This window comes from Brachyhypopomus gauderio, chromosome 6 (genome assembly GCF_052324685.1).
Source record: "Brachyhypopomus gauderio isolate BG-103 chromosome 6, BGAUD_0.2, whole genome shotgun sequence".
Classification (NCBI taxonomy): domain Eukaryota; kingdom Metazoa; phylum Chordata; class Actinopteri; order Gymnotiformes; family Hypopomidae; genus Brachyhypopomus; species Brachyhypopomus gauderio.
Genome location: NC_135216.1, coordinates 21,174,526 through 21,197,036, shown reverse-complemented (window position 1 = coordinate 21,197,036; position 22,511 = coordinate 21,174,526). Strand labels below are relative to the sequence as shown.

The window sequence follows — 22,511 nt, the reverse complement described above, 5'->3', positions numbered from 1 at the left end:
GAGAATAATCACCGCTTCAAGCACCCACACCAAATCTCCATCAAATTACTGTCTCCTGGCATTTGGTGTCAAGCAAACACTGTTAAATCCCCATCCATTACTTGGCCTTTTATATGCTAGTCATCTCAGAGTAAAATGGTGCTAAGCAGAGTCCACTTTTACTGTCCATTCAGCTGCGCTCAGTAAGATGGAACAGAATGTATTATACTCAACCAACACTACACACAATTCACACAAATTAGACTCTAGTGAATCATCACACTTGTTATAACATGAACGATATACTAAATCAGTATGCTGACATACATTTCAGTGTGCTTCAACATTGTGTTAGTTGTATTATCTTTTATTTTGCTGTGTTAGGTGTATTAGCTGTGTTCGATGCGTTATCTTTGTTAGCTATGTTAGGTGTATTAGCTGCGTTAGCTGTATTATCTTTGTTTGCTGTGTTAGGTGTACTAGCTGTGTTAGATGTGTTATATTTGTTAGCCGTGTTAGTTGTATTGGCTGTGATAGTTGTATTAGCTGTGTGTTATCTTTGTTAGCTATGTTAGATGTATTAGCTGTGTTAGCTGTATTATCTTTGTTTGCTGTGTTAGGTGTATTAGCTGTGTTAGGTGTATTGGTTGTGTTAGATGTGTTATCTTTGTTAGCTGTGTTAGTTGTATTAGCTGTGTTAGTTGTTTTAGCTGTGTCATTTTTGTTAGCTGTGCTATCTTTACTGTGTTGGGCTCCTCACACACCTCCCTGTTGGGCTCCTCTTTGCAGTCATGTTCAGTGAGCTGGCCTTTCGAGCCGCCGTCCGCTCCCCTCTCTCTCACTGCTCTCTCTGTCCATGAGGAGGCGCTCTCCCGCTTGCTCTCTTGCTCCGTCCTGCTCTCCTTCTTCACGTCTCTCTCCTCCCCCACCGTGGCCGAGGGCACATGCTCCACTTGACCTTTGACTTTTGGAGGGAGTGGGGACAATCTGGCGGCCCCGGATGCAATTCCTGTAAGGGTAAATGATTAATTATATTTTAAACAATTATTTAAAAATAAACAATTATTTTTATCTAATGTACATTCAATACCTATTGTTATAGTAAAATAAATTCATACAGAAGTTTATACTTGACTGTTTTACATAAAGCTGCACTAATTAAAACGAATATGTTACTATTCATAAGATTTGCAACTGGTCAGTGGTCATTTGTACAGTGGGAAGGGAAATACTGTATGCATGAGAACTCAAAGACAGGACATTTTTTCACAAAAACTTCAGTGTTGTGCTGGCAAAGCAGGTGCACGAAAAGACCGTGTGTTACTCCCAATGGTGAAATCACGATGAGTGAGCAGTGAGTCAGCAATACCAGACACAAAACATATAGTATGCCAAACAATATAATTAACCTCAACATAAATTCAACAGGTTATGTAAGTGTGTGTCATGTGTAAAAATTCGCAAATCCACCCATTGTTTACCTGTGTGTAGGTGCATGTTTGGACTAGCGGGCCACAGTGCTTCTGCCACACCACCGGAGGGCGCCTGACCAGCCGTGCTTGACGAGACTGGTTCTCTCTGCGGGTCAGCATCGCGTCCTGGAGGGCTCTCCATCTTCACCGCCACCTGGGACTGCGCGTGTGCGTCGCCATGCGTCTGAGACGGCGAGGGTGCAGGGGAAGCCACGGCCGTCTTGGTGTGCGCAGACGAGGGGGACGTAGGAGTCGACGTGGAACCGGCCGTGCTTTGAGGCACGGTCGCCATGGAAACCACTCCCGTTGCCATGGTTACGCCGGGGGCGGGGTAAATGGCGGTCACTAGCTGGCGAGTGGGCTGCGGTGAACAGTTGGGGGTTGGGACGGGTGCCAAGAGGGGAGGCTGGCCTGAAACACAAAGTGGCTGGTGAGCTGCGCATTCCTGCCGCACCAGTGTGTGAAGCTGTGCTACACACTCCTCAGCCACGACGGCTACTGTTACTCACCCGCTACTAGGGGACGCACCAGTGCCTGACCAGTAGGGGCAATGGCAGTGAAGCCAAGAGTTGCCATGGGCGAAGGCAAAAATGCTGGTCCAGGAGGGGGCGGGGCCTGTGGAGGGGAGGAGCCTGCTGACGTGCAGCCCAGTGGTAAAGGAGCAGCAACAGCAGACGTTGATTGCACATAAGTAATCCTGAGGAAAAAAAAAAAAAAAGACAACAAAAATGTCTCTCTGGGAAATCGACCTTCTTGACTCACAGCACAACCGTCCACACCGTCCTTTCCAGACGGGCAGAGCTTTTTCTTTCCCAGTGAAGTTCAGAGACTGTGGGGTTGTGACTTAAGAACGTCCTGCCCCTTCAGTTGGCAGGACAACAACCAGATCCCACCTCACTATTCCAGGAAGTGCCTGCTTTGGTTTCAGAAAGAATAAAAATTGAATAAATTTAAATGATGGAATCAAGTGGAAATAATTAGGGCTGGAATCAAGATTTCCTTAGAAATCTGACGTTAGAAGTAGCAACTGAGAAAATATACTGGGTGGGGCCCCAAAAGTGGAGCTAAACACCTACAAACCCCCTGAAACGTGTCCATACCTTAAAACCTAGAGACATAAATCCATCCTTGAATAATCAAGACTTATTTTACCTTGACTAATGAAATTACAGAGAAGGTTCAGCTACCTTGTGGGAGATGGAGTCAGCAGCACTGTCTGAGGAGGGGTGGTGCCTGATGCCATGACAGCTGCTGTTGCCATAGAGACAGGCATGGGTGCGATCTGAAAGATCTGCCGTAAACACAGTGGAAGGGCGGTCACAACACCGCCTTTGGCTACCTTTAACGTTAGAGCTGGATTTGTGGGATTATTGCCATGACTGCACAGCTGTGTCAACCTACCTTACTTCCTGGTTGAGCCCCATTTTGTACAGGAAGAGGCGGGGCCACGAGGGAAATTGGCTGCGGAGGTGTGGATCCGTTTCTCACTGTTGCCATAGAAACCAACATCTTGTTTTGTAAGACAGGAGACTGTGCTTGAACTGGAGAGAAAGAAAGACGGGGGGGGGAGTTGGAATGAACTGCTCTAAAGCTTACTGACAGAGAGAACTAGAACCTCCTTGAATGAGAGTAATTTCTGAACTTCTGAAGTATGATCAGTTCACTTAGTCTGTTCAGCTACTGGTTTCCATTAGTCTCTTAGATTTTTCTAATGGATCTAAATTGACACTAACGCTAATTCTGTAGTGAAATATTTTTTTCATATTTATCAGATTTATGTCACTTGCTGGACATAACAATTTACTGTTATATCTGAAAATCTATTCAAATATTAGAAAAAGGTGCACGCTGTTTCAATCCTGTAAATCACTCCTTAACTCCAGTCTTACCTCTTCCTCCTGGGCTGACCCCTCCCACTGCTGACACTGAAGCATATCTTATTCCTGGCCCAGCTCCGGCATGAACCCCATTGGGCAGGGATACATGTGTGGGTGGGGCACTAGGCAGTGCAAGGACGCTGGTTGGCTGCTGGCTGTGTTGTGGAGAGGGGCAGTTTGGGTTGGCTGTGGCAGGCAGGGTTGGAAGGATGTACTGCACCTGGGTGACTGGTTTGCCACCACTAGGGGGAGTAAGAGAAGCTGCTGGCAGGAATTGAGGCTGAAGCAGCGGCAAGGGCATAGCACCGTTGTTGGATGCTCCATTACTTTGGGTGGAGCCTGGCAAGGCCTGGGGTGGGGTTATGAGTTGAACTGTGGGCTGGTTCGGGAACGGTCCACCAAGCACTAAACCTGTGACTAGGCCTCCTTGTCCAACAGGTTTGGGAGAGGAGGATGATGGAAAGTACCCACCCCCTGCAAAGGCTCCACCTCCAGCTGCTCCTCCTCCTGTGCCAATCAGGAGCTTGGGCTTGCCATCAGGGGGTGGTGCCCCAAGAGGAACGCTCCCTTCGGAAGGCTTGCTGGCAATGGGAATGGGAGTGCTGACCACAGGGCGAACCACATTGGTCACTACTGTGGGGGCCATGCGCCCGGTCCCCGGCACATGTGACCCCCCAGGCTCAGACGAGGGAGTCATGTTCAGGCCCGTAACAGATGATGGGTGGGAGTGAGAGGGGACCTGCCCTTCTCCGCCTCCTGCACCTCCTCCTTTGCCTTGACTTGGTTCTCCATTTTGCTCTCCAGCCTCCACCTCTTTTCTCTCCGCTTCCCCTCCTCTGCCTCGTGGCTCTCTGCTTGCCAATATGATGGGCTGGACCACTGACTGCGAAGGGCAGGGGGGGGGACGGGACAAAAGAGCAAAGTATGAGAGGCCACACCCTCCTCCTGCTACTAACAGTCACCTTAGAAAGGTCACGCATGCTCAGAGTCATGCAATTGATACAAGCCATCTGCCATAAGTCACATACATCTACCATAAGTCTCTACGCCAGGCGGCTTATTTTAACATTTGACTGAACTCTTAACTCTTAACATTCCCTTACTGGGGGTGATGCTAAAAAAGAAATGATCATAAAACAGTGATTGAAACAAAAAGCCATGAACTCAGTTCTGATCTTCTTGGTATATAAAATGCAACGTATGAAAGTCCCAGAGGGTTTTACCTTGCCATCGGTTTCATCTGCAGGGTTGTTCTCTTCATCGCTGTCTGTAACTCTCTCTTTACACTTTAGGTCTATTGAGCCCTCAGGGAAAGAATCATCTGTAATAGAGACACAGGGAAACGTGAGAGACGTCAGACTGAAAGCTTGTACTAACCCAGCAATGAGATTCAGGATGTAAGCTTTTTCCAAGACAATGGCTACCTTAATTTCAATTGGGCGACATATACGTACACATGTACACGCTAAATAACATCCACATTTCCATAATAAACATTAAATACATAATGTTCTTTGGTGGGAATTAGATTCCTATCAAAATATCAATTTCATGATTAGACAGCTTAGAAAATTTGTGCAGACACACTGAAACTATTATAGATGTTTATGGAAGACATCTGCCGCAAATCTTGTGAATTAACTGACTTTTGCATTCATGTTTTACTTTATGTTAGATCTGTCTATTATATAGCCACAGTGGCTAAGACATAGAAATATACAAATTGTAAGTTAAAACTACAGTTGTTAAAAACAGGACAAGCGTGAAACAGCCTTTTTAAATCATGCATTAAAACACAGTGCAACTATTCTCACCCATAACATCATCATCTCCATCTTCCTCACAGATGACCATGCGCTCTTCATCACTGGTCACATCCTCACTGGCCCTGCGCTGTGTGAGAGGAGGAGGGCATGTCTGAAATGAGTCAGCTCCGTCCTTACAAAATAAAGACAGTGAAAGAGATGGGGGAGGGGCGGGTGATTAGTAGATGGCTACTAAGCAACAGGATGAGACTGTGAATTTCCTAATATAGCCATCTACCTTTTCCAGATCCCTTTCTCGTTCTCTCCTCTCCAGGTTGTGCACTGCACTCTGGGAAAATGCTCTAGGGCGTGGTGGAAGCTGGCCTCCCATTGGCTCTCCGTGCTGCTCAGACCCTGGCAGTGCCCAGGTGGAGCCTGTTTCCTTGTGCTCCACCGCCTGAGACGCTGATTGGGCCTCTAGATTGAGAGCAACCAGAGAGCGTTTTGTTATAACCCCTCACCACACTTATGGACCACGGTCTACAACCCAGTAAATACTGTGGCATGGTTCATGATCATCTGAGGTGAGTGGGGTAGAGACTTTCTAATATGGCATACTCTCATAATTGTACTGTGACATCTGTGATTTGTAAAAAAAATTCAATTAAATAAAAAAAAAAGAAAGAAGAAACTTCAAATCCGGGGGAATGCTCTATAAGCTGTTCTCTGTAACAATCTGAAAAGCTATAAAATACAAGCACTCTAATCAGCATTCATTTTCATATTCACTACAGCCACTTCTTTTGAACAAAAAAGATAAATCATTTGAATGGAACAACTCAAGCATGTATGGGCCATGGTTCAACGGCTTCATTAGAAACAGTTTTATTGCCCAACTAACACACGTTATTTCAGAAACACTTCGTTAGCACAGCTAACACACTTGTGCTTTCAGAAATACTTCACAAGCCAAGCTCACACATCCGCGCTTTCAGACACAGTTCGATAGCCTGGTGACACACTTGTGCTGTCAGAAAAACTTCACTAGCCAGGCTAATATCTGTGCTTTCAAAAATACTTTGCAAGCCTGGTGAACACACCTGTGCTTTCAGAAATACTTATGTAGCCCTGCCAAAACACCTGTGCTTTCAGAAACACTTTGCTAGCCTGGATAACACAAATTCAATCAAAAACACTTTGTTAGCCCGGCTAACACACCTGTGCTTTCAGACACACTTCGCTCTCGAGGGTCCTTGGCCCCTGGAGCCCCCCGGCCTTCCGACAAAGACTTCCTCCTGTCCTTATTACACCACTTCCAGTCAGGATGTGCCCGGAAGTGAGCCTCCTTCACCTAAGACACACACAAGAGATGTGTATATGAATATTAAATGTTTTTCACAGACCTGTTAAACCCTTCCTATTCTTCTATATTACTGCTTTACTGCATATTTTCCTGCAAATGTTGACATGAGATAAATGTACTACAATGTATTTTTGTTGTACAAAACATTTTAAAACAAGATTAAATAAAAGGGCTTTACATTTCAAATATACAATACAAAATAAAGAAACAAAGTAAATAAGCAATATAAACGATATATATAATATAAAAGAGAAAGAAAAGAATAAGATAAAATAATTGAATCAAGAAGTAAAATAACAGAAATCCTATTAACTAATAACTACAATATGCAATGGTTCTTGAAGGTGCTACAGTTTCACTTTCAGGTTGAGGATTCCAGAGCTATAAAGGGGCCTAGAGGGAACAAATAACAATTATTGTAACATATGTTGTTTATTTTAGAAACTTCCATTTGTAGTTAACCACATTAGCTGACCAAACCAGAGACCTGATTACACACAGCACTGCTCTTTATAAAACTTACATAATTTGACCCTTAGCAAAGTCAAGGGTGAAAACAGGCAAGCTCAAGATTGCACACCTCGCCACAATCGAAGGAATACATTAGAGATCAGACAAACACATGCTGATAAAGGCCCTGGGGCTCCAGGGGACCATAGTGAAAAAGAGCCCGGGCAAAACTGGTCGTCATGGGAAAGCAGCAAGTTGGGACGCGATGCTAACCAAAGTCAAAATAAACGCTCCACTCAGATTTCCCAGGAAGCTTCTGGATGTTCCCCAAATCTATTGGGAGAACTTTCTATGGAAGTACGAGTAGAAAACGGAACTGGTTGGACGACATGGGTCCCATTATGTCTGGTGTAAATACAGCATTCCAGAGTAAGAATATTGTTCCAACAGTCAAACATGGTTGTGGTAACATGGAGATGGTTTCCTGCCTCAGGAGAGATCTCGCAGTAAGTAAAGTATCTCTAACATTCTAACTGTATCACAACATTTTTGATTCAATCTTCTGCAAGTGCTAAAACAGAAGCCGATGTATAGTTAGGTATGCAGCAAGATAATGACAGCACAACTCAACACCAGAATGGCTAAAAAAAAGGGCAAAATTCAAACTGTGGAGTGACCTAGTCAAAGTCCAGATTAAACCCAACAGAGATGCTGCAGCAGGGCCTCGTTCAAGTGGTTCATGCCTGACACCCTGTTCTACAAAGAAAAGAAGCCTATTCCTCCCCAACAACCTCTACAGCAATGTAATACAGACCACTGTGTCAATTATAGGCACTCTCTGTATTAGCACTTCCTGTAATCCTTACACATTCATTTTAGAAAAAAGTTGCACAACCGTAACTATGGGGAGCGAATACTTTTCCACTCAGAGGATGTGGGTGTCCAATCACTTTGTTAAATGAATAAATGAATGAATACATAATAAAAAGCATAATTTGTTTACTCAGGGTCATATCATCTAATAATTGTCCAATGTGATAAATTTACAACAACAGAGGATATAAAGACGCAGGGAAACATAACCATCATTCAAAATGGTAGAAATTCTAAGGCCATTTCAGTGTCACGACAGCTGCCTGCGACGTAGCGCCATGCCTGGGCACCCTGACTACCTGGAAGGCCTGCAGGGCACCCTGACTACCTGGAAGGCGAGGTCATGGTACTTCTGCTTCTCCTTGGCTCCCAGCGCGTACCACCACTCGCCCAGGATCTTGCTGACAGTGCGGTTGTCCTGGTTGGGGTGACGCTGGTGCACCAAGGCACGGTGGCGCTTGCTGAAGATCATGAAGGCGTTCATGGGCCGGCGGATGTGGTCCTTCTCCCTCTGGATAGGGGTGGGGGTGGAGACAGAGACATCGTAAGCATGTTGAGATATGGCGAGGTGGCTAGTTTGAAAAGAACAGTGACTTTTATTTTGGAATAAAACAGCGAGCGGTTAAAGGTGTTGGCATGTTGTGGTGTTTGCTGTCTGCACCCACCTTCTTGTCCCCGTCTTTGGGTAAAGCGCTGAGTGACTGGGTCCGTCTCTTCACTTGACCAGTGGAGGGGACGGGGTCATGGGTGCCACCTGAGTAAAATCTAATTAACAAATCAACGAATGAGTCATTTCATTGTTCTAAACTCAACCTCTTGATGTGTGATAGAAAAGCTTATTTCCCCAAACAGGTAGCCCACACCTTTACAAACATGATTTAACACAGTACATGCATAAGGGCACAAGGTTGCCAAGTGCAGCGTATTTACAGATCATCAGCATCACTCTCAGTTTCGCTGTCTCCTCCTTCCCTCTCTGCTGGAGGATCCTCTATAGAGGGTGGTGGTCGTGATGGAGACCGTCCCTCTGCACCTGATTGGCCAGCGCGACCCTCAGTCACAAGAGCTACTCCACATCGTGGTTCTATGAGGCGGTAGAGTGAAATAAATGCCAATTTATTCCCTTCAAAAATATATAACAGGCAATCATTTTCAGGGTGAGTGCTAAAGAGTGCAACATGAAGTGCTACAGTCAGTGCTTACCTTTGTTCTGGTTCATAAGTGTCTGACTATCAGCAGCTTGGGTGCTTGAATTTGATTGGTTGGTCTCCAGAAAAGGAACCAATGAATGCCAGGGAAACACTGGTACCGATCGAGGCTCCACATTGGTCCAGACTATAGGGAGATAGGTAGATTGATAGATAGGAACATTTTTAGACAGTAAAATTGGAATGTAGTATCACAAAGGCAGTTTACTACGTGTTTGTTTGCATGTGTGGCTGTGTGTGTGTGTGTGTGTGTGTGTGTGTGTGTGTGTGTGTGTGTGTGTGTGTGTGTGTGTACACTTTGTGGGTGTGGAAGTGTGCATACACATGTGTCATCCTACAGCTTTTCGGAATGCATGTCTGGGCAAGTTGCAGTATTCCACTTCAGGCATGCTGCAACTGTCTAAAGACACACTGACCCTGAAAACTAAGAACACTCCACTACACAGTCAGACACACCTGCTGCTGATCAGCATACCAAAGACTCCACCCCTCCCCCCACTTTCTCTCTCTCTCTCTCATAGACATGCACGTGTTACCACACACACACACACACACACACACACACACAGCATACTCTGCAATACAGTCCTGAAAAAAGTCACCTTTCTGTGTGTCATATATATATATATATATATATATATATATATATATATATATATATATATATATATATATATATATATATATGATTTCACTGTATTGCCAAAAATATTCACTCAACTTCTTTGACTCACATATGAGCTTAAGTGAAATCCCATTCCTAATCCATAGGGTTCAATATGACGTTGGTCCACCCCTTGCAGCTAGAACAGCTACTGGGAGGGCTGTTCACAAGGTTTAGTTTAGTGTGTTTATAGGGATTTTTGACCATTCTTCCAGAAGCGCATTTGTGAGGTCACATACTGATGTTGGACGAGAAGTCCTGACTCTCTGTCTCCGCTCTAATTCATCCCAAAGGTCTTCTATCGGGTTGGGGTCAGGACTGTGCAGGCCAGTCAAGTTCATCCACATCAGACTCTGCCATCCATGTCTTTATGGACCTTGCTTTGTGCACTGGTGCACAGTAATGTTGGAAGAGGAAGAGGCCAGCTCCAAACTGTTCCCACAAAGTTGGGAGTATGGAAATGTCCAAAATGTCTTGGATTCAGAGTTGCTAATTCAGAGGCATTCAGAGTTCCTTTCACTGGAACTAAGAGGCCAAGCTCAGCTCCTAAAAAGCAACCCCACTTCCACCCTCCACCAAACTTTACACTTGGCACAATGCAGGCAGACAAGTACCGTTCTCCTGGCAACCGCCAAACCCAGACTCTAGGTCACTCCAGAGAATGCGCTTCCACTGCTCTAGAGTCCAGTGGCGGCGTGGTTTACACCACTGCATCTGACGCTTTGCATTGCACTTGGTGATGTATAGCTTGGATGTAGCTGCTCAACCATGAAAATCCATTCCATTAACCTCTCTGCGCATTGTTCTTGAGCTAATCTGAAGGCCACATGAAGTTTGGATGTCTGTAGTGATTGACTCTGCAGAAAGTTGGTGACATCTTCGCACTATGCGCTTCAGCATTCGCTGACCCCGCTCCATCAGTTTACGTGGCCGACCACTTTGTGGCTTATGTTCCCAAACACCATTTTCTTATAATACAGCTTAATTGTTGAATATTTAGGAGGGAGGAAATTTTACGACTGGATTTGTTGCACAGGTGGCATCATATCAGAATTCCACGCAGGAATTCACTGAGCTCCTGAAAGCGACCCATTATTTCACAAATGTTTGTAAAAACAGTCTGCATGCCCATGTGCTTAATTTTATACACCTGTGGCCATGGAAGTGATTGGAACACCTGATTCTAATAATTTGGATGGGTGAGCGAATACTTTTGGCAATATAGTGTATATGTATTCACTCACCAGCCACTTTATTAGGTACACCTTGCTAGTACTGGGTTGGACCCCCTTTTGCTTTCAGAACTACCTTAATCCTTTGTGGCATAGATTCAACAAGGAACTGGAAACATTCCTCAGAGAGTCTGGTCCATATTGACATGATAGCATCACGCAGTTCCTGCAGATGTGTCGGCTGCACACCCATGATGCGAATCTCCTGTTCCATCACATCCCAAAGGTGCTCTATTGGATTAAGATCTGGTGACTGTGGAGGTCATTCGAGTACAGTGAACTCATTGTCGTGTTCAAGAAACCAGTCTGAGATGATTCAAGCTTTATGACATGGCGTGTTATCCTACTGAAAGTAGCCATCAGAAGATGGGTACACTGTGGTCATAAAGGGATGGACATGGTCAACAACAATACTCATGTAGGCTGTGGCATTGACACGATGCTCAGTTGGTACTAATAGGCCCAAATGTGCCAGGAAAATATCCCCCACACCATTGCACCACTACCACCAGACTGAACTGTTGTTTACACCAAATTCTAACTCTACTATCTGAATGTTGCAGCAGAAATCGAGACTCATCAGACCAGGCAACGTTTTTGGAATCTTCTATTGTCCAATTTTGGTGAGCATGTGCAAATTGTAGCCTCAGTTTCCTGTTCAGGAGTGGCAACCTGGTGTGGTCTTCTGCTGCTGTAGCCCATCCGCCTCAAGGTTCGACATATTGTGTGTTCAGAGATGCTTTTCTGCATGCCTTGGTTGTAACAACTGTTTTTTTAGTTACTGTAGCCGTTCTATCAGCTCAAATCAGTCTGGCCAATCTCCTCTGAACTCTGGCCTCAACAAGACATTTGCACCCACATAACTGCCGCTCACTGGTTATTTTCTTTTTCTGACCATTCTTTGTAAACTACAGCAGATCGTTTTGGCCATGTCTACATGCCTAAAAGCATTGAGTTGCTGCCATGTGATTGTTTGTGTCCATAAAAATAATATTTATATACAGCATCACATTGTATTGAAATACATATAATGGAGATTTGTGTGTTATAAGGCTGCAAGTTATTTGAAGGCTGCAAGCTATCTACATACAAACAAGTTATCTAACAAGCTAGCCTTTTTTAATCATGTGCTTTGAGCATCCTGACCACTGCCTGACATCCCAGACATTCCAGATGAAAGCGGTGTAGGTGTGTGGATGAATCACCACACTCCCGTCCAGCCAACAAGACTATTTTTGGTCAGAGTACGGCAGGTCACTTACTTTAGCATGTCACATCAAGGACTCACTAGTATATTCACATGTAATTGAAGGTATATCTATGTTTAGTATGTATAGCCATATAATTGCAAGATAGGATAGGATTTTGTGTCTGCATTATGTAATCCTAAATGTGATCAGTTACTGTGACAGAAAAATGTAATCTGTAATCAATACGTCTTGAAAAAACCTTGTGAAAATAGAGCAAAAGGATGGCATTTAAATAATATGCATAAATGATGTGAGATCATTGTTTACTTCGAGTAATAGCTGCAAATTTGAAACTAATTCAGATGTAAAAACAGCTATGGAAGAAAACCTTAGAGATTTCATAACTGTTGAGAAAATAATTCGCAGTTACGGCATGAAGTACTATCCCCATCAATATGCAAATATATATGAGTACAATAAAAGCAGCCTTTACAAAACAGTTGTGAGACTCCCTCCCCTAGGGCATGTTAAACAGCTGGGATTCTATTCCTCTGAACTATATAAAGTGTGTTATATAACTTGTATATAACTAATAACTTATATAACCTTAAAGTGTGATAACTTAGCAACTGAATTCAAATATGTGATAATCAAATTAAATTTAGAGATAATCTGTTTTCAACCTTACATACACACACTGAATCTCAATGGTTAGCGCAATTAGCAAGAATTCAATATGGCTAATGTACAAAACACTGATACTCAAGTCTACCAGTAACAGCGAGCATCAAAAAGTTCAATTTCCACAAATAAAGCAGGTATATATATATGCTCTTCATCCTGCAAATTCAACTGCAAATTGTCCTGAAACTTTTCATGAATAAGTTTTTGATCAGAGCAGATATAACCAGCACCACGAAGCAGAAAAATGGAACCGAAGGTGTCAGACTAGATCATCCACGATGTGTGCTAGGTCTGAGTGGCAGAGGAGGCTTGAAGGCTTTTCTCTGCTCTTCTGTAGGTTAGGCTGAGATGTATGATATCTGACTAAAATCTAAACTGATTAGCATAATCATAGATATCCACAACTTGATAGACCCTGGGAACAAAAAAGACCTACTCCTAACAATGACTGCCTTTCCCAAAAAAATCATAATAAAAGCTTTCAAAAGCATTTTTTACTTCTTCAGGCAGTCTAACTCGCATTGTGTCTGTGTGTATTGATTTTGTACTTTTATGAATCAGGTTTTCCTAAACACATTTCCTACACGCATTTCTATTATTCCTCAGCAATTTTGGACGTTGGCAGACAGTTCTACAAAAACAGCAGCTAAGGATGTATATAGTGTTGCTTCTGCATCAAAAACAAGCTTTCCCCATGCACACAGCACACAGCTCCCTTCTGCAGTACACTCACCGGTGCCAGGCCGCCCCATGATGATGTCCTTGCGGGGGGCAGGATGCGGAGACTCTGCGGGCAAGATGAGGGGGAGGAGGGCCGTGGGGGACGGGTGGCAGGCCACAGGCTGCGGCAGCGCCCCTCCCAGTGCGTCCGTGTGCTCACCCGGCTTTCTCTCACGCTCTCGTCCTCCAGAGCCCGAACTTGCCAGGGTCAGGGCAGCAGAAGAGCCTGAGCCAGAAACACTGGGACTGGAGCGGGCAGGCCGTCCCGTGGCAACGGTGGTCAGCGACTGGGCTGAGGTCACCAGCACCAGGGTGGGTGCAGGGTTGCGAAGGACACCTCCGTTAGTGGTGGCCCGGTTGATGGGGACTGGGGCCTGCAGGCCCGCGGAGAGGTGCAGAGGTTGGCTGTGCTCTCTGGAACGGGAGCTCGCCCTCCGGCCCAGTGGACCGTCGCTGAACTTGGCCAGTGGCACGTCTGGGTTGCGGACGATGACGGGCGAGTCGCGCAGGGGGACGACACGGCGTGGGCTGGGGTCCTGGGGCAGGGGAGAGGGTGGTGTGGGGGACACCAGCATGGGTGGAGGGGTGGATGCTGCAGAGGATGAGGGACGGCTGGTGGCACTCCTTGGCCGGGGGAAGGAAAGTGAGGAAGGGGTGGTCGGTTGGCTTTGGGGGGAAACCGCCCTGAAGGCCGCAGCGTTAAGGCCTAGTCCCAAGTCACCCAGCTGAGAGTCGGACTTGCCATAGTCGCCAGTGTTAGGGAGTGGGGGAGGCGGAGCATCCAGTTTGCGCTTGCTGGGACTCATGGGAACAGTGAAAGTCAGGTTGGTCTGGAAGGTGGGCATGATTCCAGACAAGTGCCGTTCCCGCTCCGAGCCGGGGTTACCCACCTTGGTGCCGCTGAGGTGACGTGGGCGGCGAGGGGTGAGCGAGGGTGCCGTGATGGGACTGAAGTTAGCCGGCCGGAAGCCGAAGAGCGGGGACGGCGATGGGGACGGAGCGGGAGAGAATGGCGACTGGTTGGATACGGGCGAGAAGGAAGGCGTGCCGGAGCGCGAGCTGCTGAGCGACACCAGCATGTTGGCAGCCTCGCACTCGTCAAAGTCGAAGCGCGAAAGGTCCCGCGGCAGCTCCTGTGGCAGCAGCGAGGGCAGCATCAGGCGTGGGCGCGAGTCTCCACCGCGGCTGCTGGCTTCGCTGCTGTCCCGCGAAGTCTCATCCCAATCAAACTCGCTGCTAGCCCGGCCCAGGCGCAGATCGGGGGTCAGGGTGCCCGTGCTTCCGCCCCCGCCTCCGCCCCGCTCCCGGCCCACGCCCACTCCCCCGCCTGCCTCCATCTCCTTGGTCCGCATGGAGAGGTGGCGCGAACAGTAGCCACGGCGCTGCGACTCTTTGGAGCAGCCCTCGCGCGAGCACAGCCGCCGCCACTGTTTGCCGTTGAACTTCTTGCGGATGCCCGTGGGCGTGCAGACTACATCGCCCTTCTTGTACTTCTGCTGGGCGGCCGTGAGGGGGGTGCGGGAGCGTGAGGATGATGACGTTGCCGAAGAGGAGGAGGAGCCTGCGCCGCCACCGGATGCAGAATGAGAGCCCGGGGTGGAGGTCTTCTCCAGGGAGCTGCGGGAGGATGAGGAGGAGGAGGAGGGAGGCATGGGAGGCAGGTGTGGGGTGGCGGAGATGACCGCCGGCCCTGTGTCTAGGCCCAGGAGCATGGAGGTGTTTGGGTGAGGGACGAGAGACAGGTGGGGGGCTAATTGCGGCCCGATGCCTCTCACAACCGACAGATGAGAGCTGAGGTAGTCTGCAGGCTTGGAGAGAATGGGCCGTTGCTGGGAGGGCACCCCTAGAGGTTTTGCGCCCATGGGTGAGGTGAGGCCACCCTCCCTGAGTTGAGCCAGGCTGAAATGGATGACCTCCATGTCCTCTGGGGCTGGTGTTGGCAAAGTGACCCTTTCCCTGTCCTGTTCTTTCTCTCGTTCCTTCTCTCGGCTGCGGTCCCAGTCTCGGTCAGTAGATACGCCGAGAAGTGATGTGACTGAAGAGGAGGACAAAGGTGGTAACGAAGGCACAGCGCTGGGGTGTAACATCTCTCTCACTATTACGGGGCCACCCACTCCATGCACCATGCTGAGATGACGCAGTTCCCGTTCCATCTCCTCAGACCCCTCCCACTCCCTCTCCTCTGGCCCCTCCCACTCCCTCTCTCTGGCCCTCACTCCTCCGTCTTTCCCCTGCTCGTTGTGCTGGGGCAGCTCCAGGTCCCACGGCGGCACCAGGAGGCGGAGGCTCTGCCGCGAGACCCACACCGCCTGGGCGGAGGTGCCCCTGCCGTCTTCTTCAGCTCCCCTCCTCTCCTCCTCTTCTGCTGGGTCCTCTCGGAGCTGGACACGGTAGGGGAAAGAGACAACGGGGTGCGGGTCCACTTGAGTAACTAGGCCTTCTCGGTACAACTGTCGTGGCCCTTCGCTCCCTTCACTGGCCTCTCCAAAGGGCACACAAACACGTGTGCCGATGGCCACAGGGGCCTGCCCTGGAGGGGGGGCATCCAGGATCAGGTCCACTACTTCACTGCCCCCTCGGAATGGGTACCGGCATAAATTCCTCTCTCCGTTCAGCTGCACCTCCACGCTTCCATGCTCTCCGTCGACCTCTCGGACGACACCAGCGTGGAAAATGGCCGGGGCACCTCGACCCCTGTCGGGCGGCCAGCCGTCGCCCGTCCTGGTGCCCACCCTGGCCAAGACCCTCTGGTTCTTCAAGCCCTGGGCAAGTGCTTCGGACAGCGCGGGCGGCAGGGTTTCCTGCAGAGGTGGGGGGCCGGGGTGTGGCTGTGGCCCCTGGGAGCAGGCCTGGGGCTCGGGGCGCTGCGCCACGCTCTCCAGCTCGGCCGAGTGCTCACTGGCTGTGTCTGTGGAGGAGCAGCGCTGGGGACTGGAAGTGCTGGCCTTGTCCCTCCCTGCGCCCTCATCGCCCAGCCTGTCGGCTATCACGCCGCTATGGGTGGTGCCGGCCTCGGCTGGCTGGCTGCTGGGGCGGCGCACGTCGCCAAGTGTGGAGGCGGTGCCGAGTGTGGGGGCGGTGCCGAGTGTGGGGGCGGTGCCCGTGGGGCCCTGACTAGCGCCGCCGCCATTATGAGCCGCGCTGCTGTTGCTTTGTGGGGGAGTGCTGGGAGTGCTGGCGTTGCCATGGTTTCCAGCACAGTGCTCAAAGGTATACTTCTTCTTGGGCACGCGCGCCTTAAAGGTGGCCGTCTTACGGCTTGATGAGGGGTTAGGGCTGTTGTTGGCGCTGGCCGTGCTGCTGTTGCTATCGCTCTGTGCGCCTGACCTGAAGTTCCCGGAATGCTCCTCCGGCTTCCCACAATCTCCTACTATATCCAGTATTCCTTCTCGGTGCTGCTCCCTATCTGGAGTTCTGCAGGTTCTTACTGGCTCCTCCAGCGAGGAGTCAGAATTTGAGGAGACATGCCTCTTGGGAGAGGAGGGTGAAAGTTTGGGCTTTTCCTCCGTGTCTCTCTTCTCTTCCTCCGGGCTTGCTTCAGCCAGGCCCCTCCTCTTCCCCCCCTTGGCTCGTGTGGAAGGAGGTGACCGTCTGCCTTGCTTTTTAATGGGCTTCATCTTTAATAGCTCAAAGAGTGTTTGTTTTAGTCCTCGAGATTCCCTGTATGTCCCAGCCTACTGATAACTTCCAGTCTGTTTCCCTCTCTCATCCCGCCCCTTTTCTCTTTAAATCCCTGCCTTTTCCTGTTTGCTCTGTCTGTTTGCTCTTAATTCAGACTCTGCAATGGAAGACAGAATAAAAAAACAAATTAGATTTGAACTTAACAACAGAAGAATTTTCCACATACAATGTAGAGAACATATATCACCGTACCTAGGTTCCAATAAACCCAATGCCTACAGCAAGTGACATAAAGTGACATAAAAAATACATAATCAGCATATACAAACTGTTTAATGTACCCCAATGCAATTTAGCATTACATGCCATAACAAAGATGGACTGAATACAAAGCAAAGTGCATGCCCAGACAAGTCACACACTCTTTTTAGGTTGTTGGCTGGAACAGCGGAGGCGGGGGAATTCCTGGTTCTCTCTCTCTCTCTCTCTCTCTCTCTCTCTCTCTCTCTCTCTCTCTCTCTCTCTCTCTCTCTCTCTCTCTCTTTCTCGTTCTCTCTCTCTCTCTCTCTCTCTCTCACTTGTTCACCCAATTGACCTTTATGCATTTCTTACTGAGACATTCCACCACTACAATCCTCATTTCCTGTCACAGCATTACTATATCTCAGGCTACATCATCATCCCTCTCTCTCTCTCTCTCTCTCTCTCTCTCTCTCTCTCTCTCACACACACACACACACACACATTCACTCTCTGAATCTTACCAGTAGACATGTTTCCCAAAGGCAAACAGTGCATCTTTAAATGCACAGAAAGTCAGATCTAAAAATCAGTAAAATTATTTCTATTCGGATATATGGTTGGTACCACAAATCGGGCTTATGCAAAAAAAACATTTAACCTTCCAAGTCCAGTGAGTATAAAATAATATGCTCAAAATGTTACATATCATGTTATAACAGTATTATAAAAAAGATACATGTCACTGTAATAAGGCCAGAATGTCACTGACCTCTTTAGAGGGACTTTAAACACAATGTTCCTGTGTTAGGCTTTGCTACAAGATCCATTTGGTTTAGAAAACCACAGAAACCACACTGTTCATGGACGTTTGCTCTGTAATACCAATTTGCAGGCTGTGTGCAAATATAAGATATGATGTATACTGCTACCACTAATAAAAAGTCCATCATAAAGTAATATAGTATGAGATGAGTAAAACAAATATGGTTTAAAAAATAAGTTGTTACTGAACGGCAGTAATAACATACATATAATAGTAAAAATAAGAGTAATAGCTTAAGTCAAATAGGGACAAACTGTAGGACAATTTATAATAGAAGTCTTCGTACAGGCAAATCAATCACTTTAGGCCAGATCCACTATACTGCCCATATTTATACTATGAATCAATAATCAACGACAAAAAATAGCTACTATATTTGTAAAAAACAAATAAATCTCCACATGTAAACGCCATATTAAACACTCCCTTTCGATCAAAGCTTGAAAAGCTTAAAATATTCGAGCTTCAATAAAACTGTGATAGAAGATAGCCTGAAGTCCTGTTTATCGCCAACAAAAGGAAGGCTGTCGTCGGCTTCAGAAAGTTTTGCTGAGTAGTGGACTAGTGAGTGTGTGTCGAGCACTTTTATTGGCCGTAGTACCCTACTCTCCGCTTACAACCACCTACTACACAAAGAGGGAAGTGGAGTGACGCAGGCCTCTTCATAACAGAAGGCCGCAGAGCAGTTTCACGCTCTCTAATGCTTTTAAATATTCATAAAGAATGGACATAACCATTACTATTTGGGAAACTGCGCCGTGTCACACTAAGCTTCGCGTAGGCCTATCTGTAAGCTCGGAAAAAAAGAAACCTGAAAATCAAATTACATTTCTAAAGCTTGCACGGAAACCGTTGCGTGAGAGAGCGGCCAGTCCTGACCGTAAAGGTAATCCACTACGCACTACTGATCAACAGACACGTCTCGTTACTCTACGGCAACAATGTATCGTTCTTATGCGTCCAGAGGAAGACACAAGGGCCTGAAGTAAGGGAAAGAATCTAGGGGGAGTGAAAGTGTCACAATTACGACGTGTTATGAAAATGTCCAAGTTTAAAACGTGATACAATTGTATCTGCCTCTTCTAAATTACAATGTACAAGTTTTCAAAACACAATTAACAGTTCCGACCAGTTTACCCAAACAGTATCTCTTGTGTCGTTCGAATAATTTCTGGAAAAAAGTTTTAGGCTGACTGTGCACCCCCACCCCTCCCTTTCTATGTGTGCCTGGTGAAATGCTTACACCCCCCGTCTCACTGCCCTCAAAGAAAGATAATCATTTGCGAAACATACGCTGAAGCTTAGTCGCTAGCAACTGTTACAGAAAACACCCATCGTCGTAAGCTCAACACGGCAAAATAGGCAGATCACTGCAGTGCTGCAGAAAAAAAGATTTGTAGCAAGCTTTCAACTCACCCTTTGAATATTTACAGTGACGATCAAATTATATTGAGTAAAAAAGAAATTGACATAAACGTATAACCTTCGCGGCTGCCAACGGGCAGGTTTACAAAATGTTTTTCTTCCGCAAAGCCACCCAAATGAGGAAAAGTATAGCCGCTTATGTTTCAGGCTACACTACAGTCGCAAAATGGTGAATGAAGCCCAAAGCCTTGACAACTACTAACTTCAGCCAATCAGGGGACATTGTAGGTTACAGTAACCAATAAAAATATGAGTAACATTAGTGAAGGTGGAGAAATCTGTCAAAGTCTAGCTGATTGACAGATCATTCAGTCGAATCAGATTACGGGAAAACAAGAAACAGCTGGTCGGACCTGAAACTGTACCATCCAATGGGGATGTAGGGAATATCTAGTGAAAGGGAGTAGGAGGGCGAAATGAAGAAAAATAACACTATTCACCAATCTGCGGCTTCAGACGTCGGAAGCTGACGCTATGCACGGCGCCGTATTATACGGTGCACGTTGGGAAATGATGTTCCTAAAGATCAATAATTTAAGGCGAAATGTAAGAACACCTGTTAAAATTCCAGTTGATCCGAGGTTTCTTGTTAAATTGGGGGGATATATTATAGCTTAATATACCGAACAAGAAGTTCACAGGATGAGTAATGATAATTATTTACAACTGCGCACAAGGCATATGCTTCAAACTTACGCAAGCTTGAAATGAGAGACATCAGAACCAGGGCACCCTTTTCTGACTCTGCTTCCCATGACTGCTTCCATCCGATCTGTACCTTAACGAATCCAACCATTCACAGAGCGATTTCCGACTATTTTTGACGTTAGCTCGTGCCTTAAACCCGCCTTCACGTCCAACCCGAGCAGACGTTGGCGCTAACGTCATCAAATAAACCTGTGATTGGTCGAGTGATGGGGGGTCTGCAGACCAATGATCAGTCAATACGACGAGCTCATTATGCGTGTTGCCATCACTCAGACCAAACAGGAAGGGTTGCGACTGAGAGTAAATTAATCTAAACCGAAGATTATCGTTCAGTACTTCAGGGTGTGACCCATATACTGTACACTGCAGTTCACTTTGTAGGTTAGTTTAGTCTTCCCCTCTATTTTGTACTACAATCTTATTTGTGTATGCTGTAGCATGCATTCAAATTAATGTCAACGTGTTTTTGTACATAATACGTACAACAGTAAATGTAAGAGAAACCGCAGTCGTGCATGTACGTGAATTAGCTATAGCTCACAGCGTTGTTGGAGATGATCACTGCTTTATTTGTCGCACCTCAATCGGACTCTCACACATGCTGTGTACAGTAATTAGATGCAATAGCTTACGTAACCGGTGTATCTCTAACACACCCTGGTATTACCATACACTGCTTCCTTAGCTTACTTTAGTCACAAGCTCTTCTCACCCCGTGTAGGTGAGAAGCAGATGACATATGACAATTCTGAATGGTGAGGCTGCATTTCAAATAATATGTAATCACTATTTGCATGGTGTTTTTTTTATTTAAAGCCTGTGTGTCGTAAATTTCATAATCAAAATAAAATAATACAAATTAAATGGTTCTGGACACCTGCTGAGGTGAGATCAGTTTTGTTATGCCTTGAGTTCTTGAGTTAAAATACCATTCACCTCATCAGAACAGCACTAATGAGGATATATTACAGATGATTTGAAAATTGACTGAATGAAAATGAAAGGAGAAAAAATTAATGCATCAAGGAAATCTAGTGTCATCCAAGACAACAGTGAGACACGGGATCAAAGCACATAATTGAAAACAAGCAGTGAAAACTGAAAAAACAGTAAAGGAGAAAGAGTACGAGCAATGATTTGAAGTTTGAGTGAAAGATCCGTAAGGGACCTTCCTAACTCACATGACACTCTGTAACAAGAACCAATTATGGAGGTCTGACTCATACACAGACGTATACGTGCACACATACACACACGCATGCACACTCGCACTCTCACAGAGACAAATGAGAAGCAAGAAGCAAAGCTTACAAAGAGGTTACTAAGAGACAAAGAGGTTGTTAAGAGTTGCTAAGAGACGAGATACAGTTGCCACAGATTTATAGATATGTATAGATATGCCTATACTATAGTTGTATATGCACCTCCCTTGTAATTACTATTATATATGTATATATAACAGTATATATATATATATATATATATATATATATATATATATATATATATGCATATATATATATATATATATATATATATATATATATATATGCATATGTATGTGTATATATACATATGCATATATACTAACAATATATTATATAGTATATATATTAACAACCTCTTTGTTATATATATACACACACATAATAGTAATTACAATAGTAATAAATAACAATAGGGTTCCAGCACCACTGGTGCTTGGACCCCTTATTACAAGGGAAGTGAATAGTGAATACAACATTTTCCACAGGCCATCAGATCATCAGATGTTGAGTTGAATCAAAATCTCTAGCTGAAGTTCCAGGTCATTACACATTAGAGGGAAAAATGCAAGACTTAAATGAGCAAGAGCAAGAATTACAAACATGAAGTTTATAAACAACTAGGCCTTAAATGGTGCAGCTTACCATGAAGTAATGTCAAATGTTGTCCACTAGGTGGTGAACAAAAGTTTATTACTATAGCCACAGTATGTGCTGATGATTACTTAGATTATATTGGACTCCCCATTTTTGGCAAACAAATGGGAACAATATGTGGTATTGTGGTATATATTATAAAAAATATATATAATGGAACAGCCTTTAAACCGAAACATTGATGTTAAATATGTGAAGGACTGAAGAAGGGGACACAAATGCTTGTGTCTAAAGTAAAAATGTGGACAAGCAAACAGGTTACATACTTATTACATACTGTAGGAATATCTGAGATAATTTTACAAATAAGAA

The 22,511-nt window shown here is 45.8% G+C and overlaps 1 protein-coding gene across 3 annotated transcripts in view; it reads right to left on the bottom strand.

The window, feature by feature from the left end:
• cica (capicua transcriptional repressor a) overlaps positions 1 to 20,392 on the bottom strand; it is a 28,286-nt gene extending 7,894 nt beyond the window's left edge. Inside the window, exons 1-16 of one of the 3 annotated variants that reach the window (XM_077009584.1) lie at positions 20,266 to 20,392; positions 13,471 to 17,235; positions 8,963 to 9,094; positions 8,690 to 8,843; positions 8,425 to 8,524; positions 8,088 to 8,270; positions 6,292 to 6,424; positions 5,372 to 5,550; positions 5,143 to 5,266; positions 4,552 to 4,649; positions 3,341 to 4,211; positions 2,853 to 2,992; positions 2,639 to 2,742; positions 1,961 to 2,148; positions 1,461 to 1,862; positions 744 to 988 (exon numbers count right to left, since the gene is read on the bottom strand). In XM_077009584.1, the coding sequence (XP_076865699.1) occupies positions 744 to 988; positions 1,461 to 1,862; positions 1,961 to 2,148; positions 2,639 to 2,742; positions 2,853 to 2,992; positions 3,341 to 4,211; positions 4,552 to 4,649; positions 5,143 to 5,266; positions 5,372 to 5,550; positions 6,292 to 6,424; positions 8,088 to 8,270; positions 8,425 to 8,524; positions 8,690 to 8,843; positions 8,963 to 9,094; positions 13,471 to 17,074 (6,657 nt within the window). In that variant the 5' untranslated portion in view covers positions 17,075 to 17,235; positions 20,266 to 20,392. Of the gene's footprint in view, positions 1 to 743; positions 989 to 1,460; positions 1,863 to 1,960; positions 2,149 to 2,638; positions 2,743 to 2,852; positions 2,993 to 3,340; positions 4,212 to 4,551; positions 4,650 to 5,142; positions 5,267 to 5,371; positions 5,551 to 6,291; positions 6,425 to 8,087; positions 8,271 to 8,424; positions 8,525 to 8,689; positions 8,844 to 8,962; positions 9,095 to 13,470; positions 17,236 to 19,560; positions 19,743 to 20,265 lie in introns of those variants that run through there. The other 2 variants (XM_077009583.1, XM_077009585.1) reach the window with 2 other exon arrangements.
• Positions 20,393 to 22,511: the final 2,119 nt, after the last annotated feature.